We start from the raw sequence: 13204 nt of genomic DNA, 5'->3' as shown, positions 1-13204 counted from the left end.
ACGAGGAAATAAAAATATTCAGAAGTAATTCATCTGACAAAGCTAGTATTAAATTTCTACTCTCACTGCTCAGGTCATATTCCCAAGGACTCAGAAGTGACCCTAACTGGCTCTCAGAACACACAATAGCAGCAAGCAATGGCACAGCCAATTTCCTTGCTTTCTCGTTTGTGGATGGGTGAGCAGGCCCCGCTCCTTCCAATGTTGGCCTGTCTGCCACCTTGAACTATGAACAGGTCTGCTATGGCCTTGCAGGTTTGCTGTATCATCATTCCACCCCACTCACCAGTGTTCAACCTAGGGAAAAGAGGAAGGCACAGTGCGCTGCAAAATACCCAGTCCTGCTCTGTGGCACCACCACTAGCAGAATGTGCTAAATTAGTTAATCAGATCCAGAGCATGAAATGTCTCCTCCAATACTGCAAACCCATCTGGGGGATGACAACTACAGCAACAGGCATAGTTTCCTTCATTAATGACCACTGCTTGCATTTTTTTGTTCCAATTTAAGTAACAGTGCAATGACACAAGACCAGAAGATTGTAATTGCTGTATAACATTGTTGGCACAAGTCTGCTCCAATATTTTTCTGAGAATGTGTTTAACACTACCACATAAAATGTATTTACCTATTAACTGAAACACCTGAATAGCAAAACAATAACATTAAATTAATTTTACAGATCATTTACCAAAAAAAACTCCCCCCCAAAAAAAAAGGAGACTTTACTCATACAAACTCATACAATTCTACATTGTTCTTCGCATCCCAGTCTGCACCCACACACATCTCACGCTGGAGCTGTGCACATGAATGTCTTGCTTCTGCTTCAATTAATCTCGGGGACTTCGCTGCAGAGGCAGCCAACCAGTTGCTTGCACTGCGCATTCTTATAATAATTAAAATGCCAGTAATGATGCTGTGTTCCTTTGACTCACAAATCTAAAAAGCAACAGGAATCAGTTCCTGGAAAACATCCTGAAAGAAATGCTTAGAACTGTAGTCTACTAATTTGCAATGGGGCAAGTTTTTGGTTTTTATGTTCGTTGCTTTTTGTTGTTTTTTAGGGTAGCTTATACTAAACTATGAAGCATCACATGGTACCAAATGAAGCATCTTCACGGTCAAAGCCTAACACAAAAATGGACCACACATTTCAAATACACAAGCCAGAAGGTTATTCCCAAGAGATTTTTTAACTGTTTTTAACACATACTTATATATAGCACAGCTTCTACTGTTTTAAACATCCTTGTAGGAATAACACATGAAATGCTGGTGAAGGGACATTGACTTACAAGATTTTGAAAGCTATTTCCATGAATATGACATTCCCTTTGTCAAGTTTATAATTTCAAAATAAATTGCTGTTTTAGTGTATGCACTGCAAAAACTGTTTTAAGCTACAAATAGCAAGTAAAAAATAACTGGCATTATTTTAATCAGTAAATGAAACTCGCAATAGACAGCTAGTCAATAAAATACTTTTATTTATGTACAGTGTAAAGATGCTTTTCAACAAACATTATATTGTACAAGAGCAGACTTGAGTTTGCTTAACACTTCTAAATTCACTTTAAGGGCGAGTCTCCCTGAGGTTAAAGAAGGTTTCTTATAACTGCGTATCACATCAATACTAATCCATGTTATCAGGAAAACACAAAAACACTCTGCAAGATTTGGACATGGATATTTAGTAGAAGATGGGCCTGACAGGATGTACTGAAAAGTACTAGACAAAAATATCGCAGTGGTAATGTGACTCCTCCGAGATCATGACCACTACTGCAAGTATAAAAATAATAAAAAAAAGATGGGTTCAGGGGGGAAAACAATGACAAGTCTTGGAAAAAAACATAGGATAGAAATGGAGGAAAACACAAACTGTGATTTAGGAATGTTGTATGAAGACAATAAGAACCAGATGACTGGACAAGGTGTCTCAGATCAGACATTTTTCTTTGAAAAACAAACAAAAAAACCCAAACCAAAAAACTGAACACCATTATCCCCCTCACAGTTTGCTGGTTTGGGGTTTTTTTTTAAAAAAAGCTTCAGGCAGAAAGGTGACACTAACACCACTCCTTATAACAGCTTGTTCAACAAGAAAGCAGAGCCAGGTCCCTAGCAGTCACCTTGGCAAACAAATATTTCACCCAAAATCACGTTATTCAGGTTTCCCAAATCCACAGCAGCATACCCTGTGACCCAATCCAGCCACTAATGAAGATGACTGAATTTTTCTAAATGGGATTGTGGATGAGGCTGTATAAGAAGGCCCACCAGGACTGGGATTAGTTTCACTTCAACAAAATTTACAAACAAGATACAGCTACTCTACCTTTAGGCTGAAAAGGAGCACTTAGCTGTAAGGGTTAATAGACACCAAAACTCTCAGTTCAAGAACTTTTTCAGACTTGTTTCAGAGCAATGGGACTTCCCCAATAATAAACCAGAAAATCCTCCTGAAGGGAGCAGTCAGTAGACAGTGAAGAATCCCAGAAGTTTGGGATTGGAAGAGGCCTTACAGATTATCTAGTTCCAACCCTCCTGCTGTAGGCATGGACACCTTCCACTACACCAGGTCGTTCAATGCCCCATCAAACCCAGCCTTGAACACTTCCAGGGATGGGGGATCCACAACTTCTCTGGGCAACCTGTTCCCGTGCCTCACCACCCTCACAGGGAACCATTTCTTGCTAATATAATCTAACTCTCCCCTCTTTTTAGGTTAAAGCCATTATCCTTGCCCTATCACCACATGCCCTTATAAAAGGTCCTTTTATACCCAAGTATAAAAGAAGAGGCTTTGTGTAACAGAACTGGTAACTCCCCCCAACACTAAGCCATGAAGAAGAAAGGTTGTCTGTGTTTTTGTTGTGTTGTGTTTCTAGCTGGACTGTAAAGTACCCTTAAACCAACAGAAATACAGTAAGTGCTGTTATTTGTTTTATTGCATAACTTTCTTGTTTTAGCAGGTCTACCAGTGCTTACATTAACAGGGGTCTAAAGTATTATTCATTAGATAGTTAAGACATGCAAACCCTAACAGGTTTTTTGAGAAAAAAATCACACTAGGATGCAAACTAAAAAGACTGCGTTATTATGATAAAATAATAATTTTAATGAAAGATTTTAAACTCAATTAATAAAGTTAGACAAATCAGTAATATAAAATATTAAACTTTAGACATCTGGTGCTACGACATAAATTTCCAGCTGTCTTTCTTCAGTCTCAATTCACTACTAACCCCCACCCTCCATATGCTTTTATTTTAGCACATAGGAACTTCACATTCTTTAGCCAGGCACTATAAGAATTACACACTCATCCCAAAGTTCTTCTGATGTGTCCATTTTCTGTTAGGATTCTTCAGAATTCTGTAGGCAGGATTTTAACAATTATTACCTTGTTTTATCAAATCCAAACCTTCAAGTTTTAAGCTTCATAGAGTACACAATCATTCTGATACCTGATGACTTATTCTCTGCCTTTCTCCCTGGAACTCCTGCATGTGAGGTTTGGATTCTGCAAGATATGCATTCAGATCACATTTTTGATTCCACAGCCAAGAAATTCATCCCTCTGGTTTCTTCCAAAGTACTTTTAACATTACTCTCCCACATACAATTCTTCAAGACATTTCAAACTTTTGGGAACCCTTTTTACTATAGGATGGTGCCCAGACAGAGAACACTGCAACTTCATTCTGCCTACCTTAGAAATAAGAAGGTAGCTCCAAATTTAGATTTTATCTATTAAATATGAGCACAGTAACAGACAGGGTTCAGGTGTAAAATTACTGTGACCCTCTCAGCCTGGTTTTGGATGGGCAATTTCAGATATTCACCAATTCATCATTATCAACAAGATTTCGTTATGTATTTGTGACCTAAAGTAAGAAGTTTCCTCTCCATCACAGAACAGCAATTCAACTCTGTGCTCACAGTGAGTAAATTAGGGAACACAGCAACCGGACCACTCCCTTATCTCAGAACAAATCAAAGACATTCCCACCAAAAATCTATAAAATGGGGGTGTTTACACCAAAGAGTGCTTCCCTCACACATTTAAAACAATATGTTCCACCACAGATCAGTCCACTAAGTCTCTAATTCGTGGCTTGATCTAGAATTCTTCACAACTTGGGTTCACCCAGTCTTAATGCTTTGGGAAATAAATCTGTGTAGCAGTCATGTCACACAGAATTCCAATTAACCATTTTTTTAAATCTCATTTGTTCCATGCACCAAAACTAATACCCCTGGCATTCTCCTGCCACTAGGCGTCACTCTCTTCTGTTGTGATTTTTATCACTCCATCCACTTCCCAAAATTTCACCCAGGAACCATCAAACCAGAAAAAGTGGGAGAACATTCATCACCATTAGTCCCTACCTAAACAGCAACCCAGTTTCTCAGGTCACGGAAAGATTTTTGTGATGTGGCAGATAAAGTGCAAAGGATTGTTAGTGTCACTTGGTATGTTCTTTAAAGTTAAATAAAAATATTAAAACAACCGAACTCCTACAGGAGGTGATACGGGCTTTCCTCCACAGAGGAGTCACCTCAGATTCTGAAACCATCTCAAACTAAGTGCATTCCCAAAAATAAGAGGAACCATAGCAGAAGCACTAGTGAAACTAATTGCATGACCCTTCATGTGGGACCTACGAACAAAATAATTTTACTAATTATTTCCTAACCAAGCAGCATTTTTTCAAGGATGATACAGAGTCACCTTCTGGTGTTGCCACTTGCATTTCATTGATTTCAAGTCCAGAGGCCGCAACTATGACTAGCTACTCATGGGGCAAATGCAGGGATCTCCACATGTATGGTTTTGATGGATATGAACTCCCCCCACACCGAGGGCAACCTGGAAACTACACCTTTGAGTGAGCAAACACTCAATTATTTTCCGGTTCCTTAAGCGAACTTAAAAGAAAAAAAGAACAAAAGCAAATACCCAAAAAACCTCAAACCCACAAACCAACCAAAAAAACCTAAACCTGGGCCATGACTGCATTCTACCAGTTCTGCCACTTGGAATGATTCATTGACACACGGGAATTAGGTATCCGTGCATACCTAACTTGGATCATAATTGATCTTAATAAACAATTTAACATAATTTTCAGTATCAGTATCTCCACCATATGTGAAACAGGATTCAAGCTAAACTTGATTCAAGCTGAGCTTAATAAGATGACTTACTCTAAAGCCACTTTGAAGCATTAGGAAAAAGAAAACATGCCACTAGGGAGCATATCACTATTAAATTATGAAATACTGTCCAATCTGACAAATTGTTGGTGTAATTCATAACAAGGGTTGAAGTTCTTATATGTGTACACATAAGAAACACAAACAATGCTTTTCAACACTTGTGATGCATACAGAGTGCTACCAGCAAGGAGTCACTGTGTCAATGAGCTTCTTGCAAAATCTTCTAGTTCACGTGCACAGAATGACTTTGCATTGCATTCTTCTGTTACTCCGCTGGGAAATTGTTGTTTCAGTGCTACATCCTCTTCTTTTGATGTGTTTCACCATTTAATTTTCCATTTTCCACTGCTTTATTTTCAAAGTTCCAGTCAGTTGGGCTGAGAAGCTGCTGAGTTTTTTTGTATGTCCAGTATGGGTTAAGTATGAGTGTAACAGCAAATAATCCTGAGAATAAAACAGTAAAGTGAAGAAGTCCCAGATTTTCTATAATAGCGTTCCAATTGAAAATACACACCCACCACATGTGGTAGGTAAGAATCATGCGGCAGTGGAACAGATGGATCATCACCCACTGGTTTGCCTTCCAGAAAAAGGTGCTAGCACGGCCAGCCTAGGAAAATAAGAACACAAAGTATGCAGAAGTGAGATTGTTACTTCAAGACAAGGAACTGAGGAATCTGTACGACTAATTCAAATATCCAGCTCTCATACACGCACACTCTCAGGCATTTTCTTCTCACAGTGCAATGTTACTCCACATATATATGGCATCCCAAAGCTGGTATGGATTGATGCCATCCCACTGTGCACACGCACACACCGCTACACAAACCCACATGGAGGCTGCACAAGTGCCATCACAACAAAAGCAGGTAAGACAGTAACACAGATATCAGCTGGATAAATGCAGCTTTGATGAAAAACCATCCAAACAAACCACACAGGTTATCTACAGACAAGTGAAATGCATGAAAACTGTTACAAACATAATCTGAAAATTACCACATTCTTACCTTCAGAAGCATCCAGGAAATGCATGTTGAGGGAGTGCTCATCTCCAGCAGCATTCCCATCAAAGGCAGATAATGTCCAGATTTCACATTAATTACCAAACCAGCCAAGCCACCAAAAGCAAGCAAATGATGAACTACTAAGAAAACATCAAATGTTCTAAAAATAATGTTGGACACGTGAACTGCTACATTTTCAAGCAAGAAAAATCCAGCTGCTATTAAACAGTTAAACCAACTCCACTTCTGCTGTGAATAGACTTTGTCATCATGAAAAACGGGATCTATGAGCAAAGCCCATAAGCCACCAACACAACTCTGAAGTCCAAACACACCACGTGTGACTGCCATATTCCAAAACACCTTCTCCTTTGCATGCAAGGCACGGTAGGTGGTACTTCTCCAAGAAGACAACCAGTGAGACAGAAGAAATACTCCCAAGTAGATTAAAAAACCAGCAGCTAAAAATGTCAAACGAATTTCCCATGAGAGATAGTCCCAGTCAAAAATGGTGCCAAACACTGTATCAGCACTTGTAGGAGTCATTTCTTCTCTTTTGACACTTCTCATCCCCACTACAGTCTCCTTCATGCCTATTTACCCTCTGCTATTACGCAAACCAGTAAGGCTGAACTCTTCCATCTGAAACGAGGAGAAAAAAATTTAGTGAATTTTAAAGTACATTCACGTATATAGATTCTAAACCATAGAGGGCTCACATCCACCTGGGTTATGACTTTGATCCTGTTCCCATTAAGCACACTCATCCCAAAGACAGGTAGACAGACAAAAAAAAAAAACCCTTAAGCAACAGGATTTACAACTGGCCTGTGAAGTCCCTACTAGTACAAAGTAATGCACTGAAGCAAAAGCAGAAGAGGGTCAAGTAGGAAGGCAATAAACAGGAAGAGGGAATACAAGAAGTAAATCCTGTTTTGTTACTTATGAAACTTTAATTTCAACAGCATTGAGCAGTTATTGTCCTACTCCTCTGCTTTTCCCACACTGATTTTCCAGCGTTTGCTACAGCTTTGGGTGCAGTTCAGAATCTCAAGTACAGATCCAGAACACAAAACTACAGAAAACGAATGGAGTAAGGGGGACCACTTACACCAAAACGGGGCTCTAATGATGGCTTAAAACAAGACTCTGCAATCAGTTTCTGAATTGATTTAGCCACTTTCCAAAAAAAAAAAAATTTAAAAAAAAATCAAAAATGGAAAAAGAGTATGGAATGCAGACAAGCAGCATTATTACATATTATTAGCAACATCAATGTAATTAGCTAAACAGCCCAGCATTAAGTGCCTCAAGTTGTCTGAAACTTCCTCAACACACTGTAGTTCAAAAACAAAGGCTCGTGGGGAGGGAAAAACCAGATAATATTTGAACTCCAGCTCGTTTTATGAACCATATAGGTGATATGAGCATGAGCGCCACACCTGCCGCAACCTGTGAGTGTTTAACACCGCTGTGCGTTTGGGAGTCCGGTGAACGCACGAGAAAGGCCACCAAGAGCACCGAGGGCAGAGCGCCCGGCGAGAAGCTCCCGCCTCGCTTCGGCGGGCAGCAAATGCCACCACGGCTGCCGGTGGTGCATCCTGAGGGGCACCGATCGCCCTGCCCTCTGCCCGCAGGTGCCCGCTCCAAGGAGGGGGACGCGCCGGGAGCTCCGAAGGCCCTTCGCCCACCCCACGGCATCACGCCTGGCAAGAACGACTCGAAGCGCCAGCAGAACCCCCGCCCTCCCCTCCCCGGGGGAAACCAGGGCAAAACACACCAATCCCACTGCACGACCAGGCCCTGAACAGCGCGATCCACTACCGCAAGCCCTGGCTCTGGCAGGGCCGAGACAGTTCCTCTGTCCCCGCACAGACACGGCACCGACACCCCCGGTACACTCCCCCGCCCCCGGGGCCGCCGAGCCCCTCACCCGGACCTGGGGACCGGCCCCGACGTACAAACCCCGCTCCTCACCCACAGCGCTGCCCGCAGTGACGGGGCGGCCCTTCCTGGCTCCGGGACTGCCCTCCGCGGTCCCCCAGGAGCGCCCGGCCCGGCCCGGCCCGACCCGCCTGGGGAGGCCCGACCCGGCTGGACCCGCCGGTCCCACAGCACCGCCCGCAGCCGCCGAGCGCCCTCTGCGCATGCGCCGCCGTCAGCACCAACCACCGGGCGCCGCGGGATGGGGGGGGGGGGGGGCGCGGCTGTACCACTCGGGCAGGGGGAGCCGTGTGCACGAGGTGCCTCCGTGTACGCGAGAGCAGCGCTGGACACCGCCACCACCGAGAGGGTAACACTGCAGAGATGCCTGCTCAGCAAGGGTGATAGGAAAAAGGAAATATCAGCCGTGGCATAGCCAGTACATGTAGCTGTAATTATCCAGCTTCATTAAAGACAGCAAGTTATTAAATGGATGTCACGGTGTTCTGCTACATGATTCTCTTCATACTTGTGACAACTGATGTTGTCATCCCAGTGACTCAGGGTGAATCTCCCGAGGTCAGTGCAACTACGCCGGGAGGCTTCCTCGGCTGTGTGACGGTCCCGCTCCTGCGGTGTTATTCGTCTTCAACAGGAGTGACTGGCAGGGACTCCGAATTTTGCCAGCGAAATGCTCAGTCCCACAACAGATCAGGTGATTCCTCAAAAAGAGCGACCAAAAAAGACAAAATCAGGGCACAACTTCTGTCACGTGGAAGACTGGCCTAGAACAGCTCTGAGGTTACCTATGATGAGAGACCACAACTGGAAGACCTGCATCAGCAGTCTGACATGTTCTTGGTTTCTAGATGGGGAGAGGAAAGTGCTGCCATTCTCTGGGGTAAACTAGGTCCTGGCACCGTAGCAGGATAACTGGTCAGCAGGGGTTTTGTGCATTTGCTGTTAATTGCTAATATGATACCGGGGCAAACCCCTGAGTTCTGTGAAAAGTGAGATCTGTTTGTATGCTACCTCAGTAATTTACACACAGGCAGTCAGCAACACCTGTTTGTGGGGAAAATCTGGGGACAAAACCTACCTCTTGTGCCTTCTTTCAATGTGCTGCGTGTGAGGTGCCTTCGCTCTGAGCTCCTCTGCAGACAGCCCAAAGGGACCCGGTGCCTACACACCCAGACACTACCTGTGTGCCACTGAGGTGAGTCACAGGCAGAGCACTCCTGCCACTTCCCTACCAGTAACCTCAGGAGAACCAGCAGGACCAGGCTCAGCAGCAAATTATGGGCAAGAAATTTCAGCCAAAATACTGATTTTGTACAGCAGGCACGAGTGACAGAGGTCGTAATGACAAGCTCTAGCAAATTGTTCTAGTAGACAGAAGGATTCATTTTTGCACAAAAGGGAGAGTAAATTTGGTGCAAAGCCTTGGGATATGGTTAGAGCCATTGACTAACACTGAAGGGAAAAGGACCACAGGGCCTGAGAGATGTAAAGTAAAAAATCTAGAGGAGTTTTCACTTGAAAAGTACTTCCTAGCTGATGGTGGATATTCATTTATCAACCTCTGTTTTCTAGCAGGTGCTGAAGCTGTCCTGGAAAACCTGAAAAGGGTGATAATGCTGATCAAGCAAAAGCTGGGAAGAAGTTGGGAGAAATTACTCTCTCAAGCAACATGAAGGGGCTCATGTACCAAGGGCATGTGTTTTAGCTTTCCTCAATTTTATTCTGTGCCAGAACCGTCTTTAAATAATTCCTTTAAGTTGTCAAGGAAGGAGACTTTTTTTACTTACATGTAAAGAACTTTGACCATAATGTCGAAAGCAAGATCACTGGCTGTTTTATTTCTTGTGGATTTTCTTTTGTTTTTGCTGCCTTACTTGCCTTCTCAAAGCAATATCCCATTTTAGATACTGGCAGCCATAGCCATGTTGAAATAGTTCAGTGTTACTTTCTGAATCTCCTAATGATTCAACAGCCATACTTAGTAACAACTTTTTTATAGGTGTGTCATTATGATCACTTCAGGTATTTCAAAGTAGTTCTTCCTGCAGTGAGACTCATCTTCCACATTATGTCATATTCAATTTTCCCTTTTGCAGACATTCTGTCTGGGTGCTACAGCATGCTGTGTCCAAAGCTAGATTTCCTATCTAGCCTGTCTCAGTTTTGGAAAAGTTTCTCAGCATCTTTGGAATGTCACGGCTGGAAGAGCAAGGAGCACCTCGTGGCAGGGATCCCCGCCTGCAGTCTGGATGATCCACCTGCTCCTTGTAGCTAACAGACTCTCCATACTGATTTGGTAGTGCTTGCAGAAGCCAAAAACTTAATCTTTTTTCACTTTACAATACCTGTGGGGTTTATTGCCTCAATGGCTACATCTATACATCCTCCCCCATGTGGGGGCTGCCTTTTACTTTGAAACAAGTGGTTGCATCCCTGATGTGATTGAAAATTAAATTGAAAATTACTTCGGTACACACTATTCCCAGAATGTGTGAAAATAAATATTATTCAATATTATTTAATAAATATTAATAAATATTATTAAATATTATTATTTTATTAAATATTATTTAATTAATAAATATTGGCTTCAGAAGGTAATTTTGGCCATACTGCTGCTTCAAATGGACCCATGCCCAATTCCCAGGAACTCTTTAGACAAGTACCAGCTAGTTCAGGTAGACCTTAGCATCCCTTCGTATCATAGTAATAATTAAATACTGCATGTGGTAACAAATCAGTAGCTCCTCTGTTTTATTTACAAGTACACAGATACCTGATGATAGTTTAAAATGTTTTAACACTTTTGTTTTCATTATTCCCCAAACCAAAGTGCCAAGATCCCAGTCCTTTTCCTGCTCCCTATGCTTCCAGAGGCAGACTAGTCCCCTCTCAGTGGTGTGAGATCTCCTAAAAGGTAGGCATAGGAGATGAGTATGGGGAACACAAGGCCAGCCAGTGACACCTTCAGTGAGAGGGGAGTCTACTGTTTTTGCAGAGACTGCAGGAGGATTAAAGTAGGATTTTATGTGTATGTGGTGGGAATACAGAATATTATCAACCTGTGCTTCCATTGCCATTCACAGTGAGCTGAGTAATGTGTTTTAGAACCAGGTTAAGAAAGGAGTCTCAAACCTGTTATCAAATTAATCCATCCATTGCAGCAAACTTCGTTTGTTTGTCCTGTAAACATTTGCCTTGGGCATGAAGTGGCAGAAAAGTCCACAATAAGCCACTCTGAATTCTGCCTTTTCCAGTGGCAACAGAGGGGACTTTTCTCTCTGCAGGAGACATGGCATGATGGGGCCAGTCTGTGGCAAAAGAAAAGGGATGGAAATAGGAAGAAAACCTGCCTGACAAGGCTATTCCCTGATCATTTTATAGCTCTTTGTCATCCTCTAAGTAGCATATGAAGGAGCTCAAGTTACTGCCATTCATTTTATAATTCCAGAGTACCAAACACTTGTAGTCAGTGTATGTTGAACCAAGTTATATGATCATAAATAAAACCTGAGCTGGTAGTCTTCCTAATAGAGGATAAAAAGTCTACTGCTAATTCAAAAGCCAAGACCTCACAGACCTCTCAAGAGGTTTTAGCCCTCTGCTCCCAAAGTTTTAGAAAAGCTTGCACATTTACAGACATTGATTCATGCATATATGCACAAATTGTGTGGACCTGTCATGTCATCCTCTATTTCGGTGACATGCTTCTTGAATTCTCTTCTTAAACTGAAATTTACACCTTATTCACCCACCAATCTACAATCTGGGTTCAAATCTATGAGAGTTTACTACTAATTATGAAAGCTTTGGTTCAAGTCTGTGGGAGGCTTACTGCATGTTTCCCTCAAGGAACACTGTGGCAACACCAAATGTGTAATCCTGGTTTTTTCAATGCTTTACACACACTCTCCAAGTTCTTCTGATACTTGTCCAACAAGTACTTATGCAGTATTCCTAGATGCAAATCACAATTGTTAAAATGAGCACTCAGAACATGCTTGTTTAAGGCCTTTTTCCTCTTAGCTAGTAGGAAGTATACTTGACTTATTTTAGAAAACCTGTATTACAAGGCTTTCATATATGCCATGGGTTCATAATGTCTTTATATTGCATAACATATTCATCTACCTAGACTGCTATGCTTTCCTCAGTACTGGCAGATCTGCACAGACTCTTTTTACATTTCACTTATATAGTCAGTTTTAAATAAATTAATCAACTCCTTATGCTTCAGAACACATAGTGAAAATAGTTGCCTTGAAACACTTGGTATTCTCGAAATTTTTTTCGAGACAATTCAGATTTGGTGAGCATAGACACTTTGAGGTACCAGCTATGGGGAAGATCACAGCAATGAAACTGTTGGTTTCTGCCTGCTTCAATCTTCCCAGGTAATGGAAGCTATAGAATGGAAGATATAGAAAAACTGGAGATTCTTTACCTAGTCCCTCTCAAGGCTATCCCCCATTACTGTTTGTGAACATTCCATGAAAATGCTGGAGGTGTACAACCACTGTTGAGCAGTGTTGGATATCTCAGTTTCACTCCAAAAGCTGTGTTACATGTCGACGTAGTTCAGGATATTGCTCATTCCCATGCTGTGACATCTGGCCATTCCTCATCCACTGCTTAGCTGGGCCTCACCAAGTACAGTCTTTGTGCAATTATTCCTTCACTATTTCCTCTCTTTCCGTTATTTCAATTCCATTTAAGGCAAGATACCCTGTCCTTTTTTTTTCTTTATAATCCTAATTTATTTCTATTTTAATACATGACACTCTCAAGGTCTCTCCTGCTCAGTTCAAGCATTTGTGTCATGAATTTATCTGACTCTCAAGTTCTCTCTTCTGCTGGCTCTACAGTTAATCTCTGAATCAAGTCATTGCAGCTTCACCTCTTCATTCTCTCCTTAAGTTCATACCTCATCCCACAGACTGCTTAGTCTCTTTCTGTTTTGCAAGCTTCCCTTTATATTCTGGGCACTATAAACGTCTGTTGAGTCATCGCTTACATATAT

At 42.1% G+C, this 13204-nt stretch overlaps 1 protein-coding gene across 1 annotated transcript; it reads right to left on the bottom strand.

The window, feature by feature from the left end:
- Nucleotides 1-1474: 1474 nt before the first annotated feature.
- CLN8 (CLN8 transmembrane ER and ERGIC protein) lies at nucleotides 1475-8390 on the bottom strand. The gene is made up of 3 exons (XM_063389327.1): nucleotides 8218-8390; nucleotides 6244-6882; nucleotides 1475-5840 (listed from the first exon to the last, which is right to left on the bottom strand). Exons 2-3 carry the CDS (start codon nucleotides 6829-6831, stop codon nucleotides 5526-5528), a joined length of 903 nt encoding a protein of 300 aa, XP_063245397.1. The 5' UTR covers nucleotides 6832-6882; nucleotides 8218-8390; the 3' UTR covers nucleotides 1475-5525.
- Between the last annotated feature and the right edge of the window lie 4814 nt (nucleotides 8391-13204).

This window comes from Prinia subflava, chromosome 2 (assembly GCF_021018805.1).
Source record: "Prinia subflava isolate CZ2003 ecotype Zambia chromosome 2, Cam_Psub_1.2, whole genome shotgun sequence".
Lineage (NCBI taxonomy): Eukaryota > Metazoa > Chordata > Aves > Passeriformes > Cisticolidae > Prinia > Prinia subflava.
This window is presented reverse-complemented; position numbering and strand designations above follow the sequence as displayed.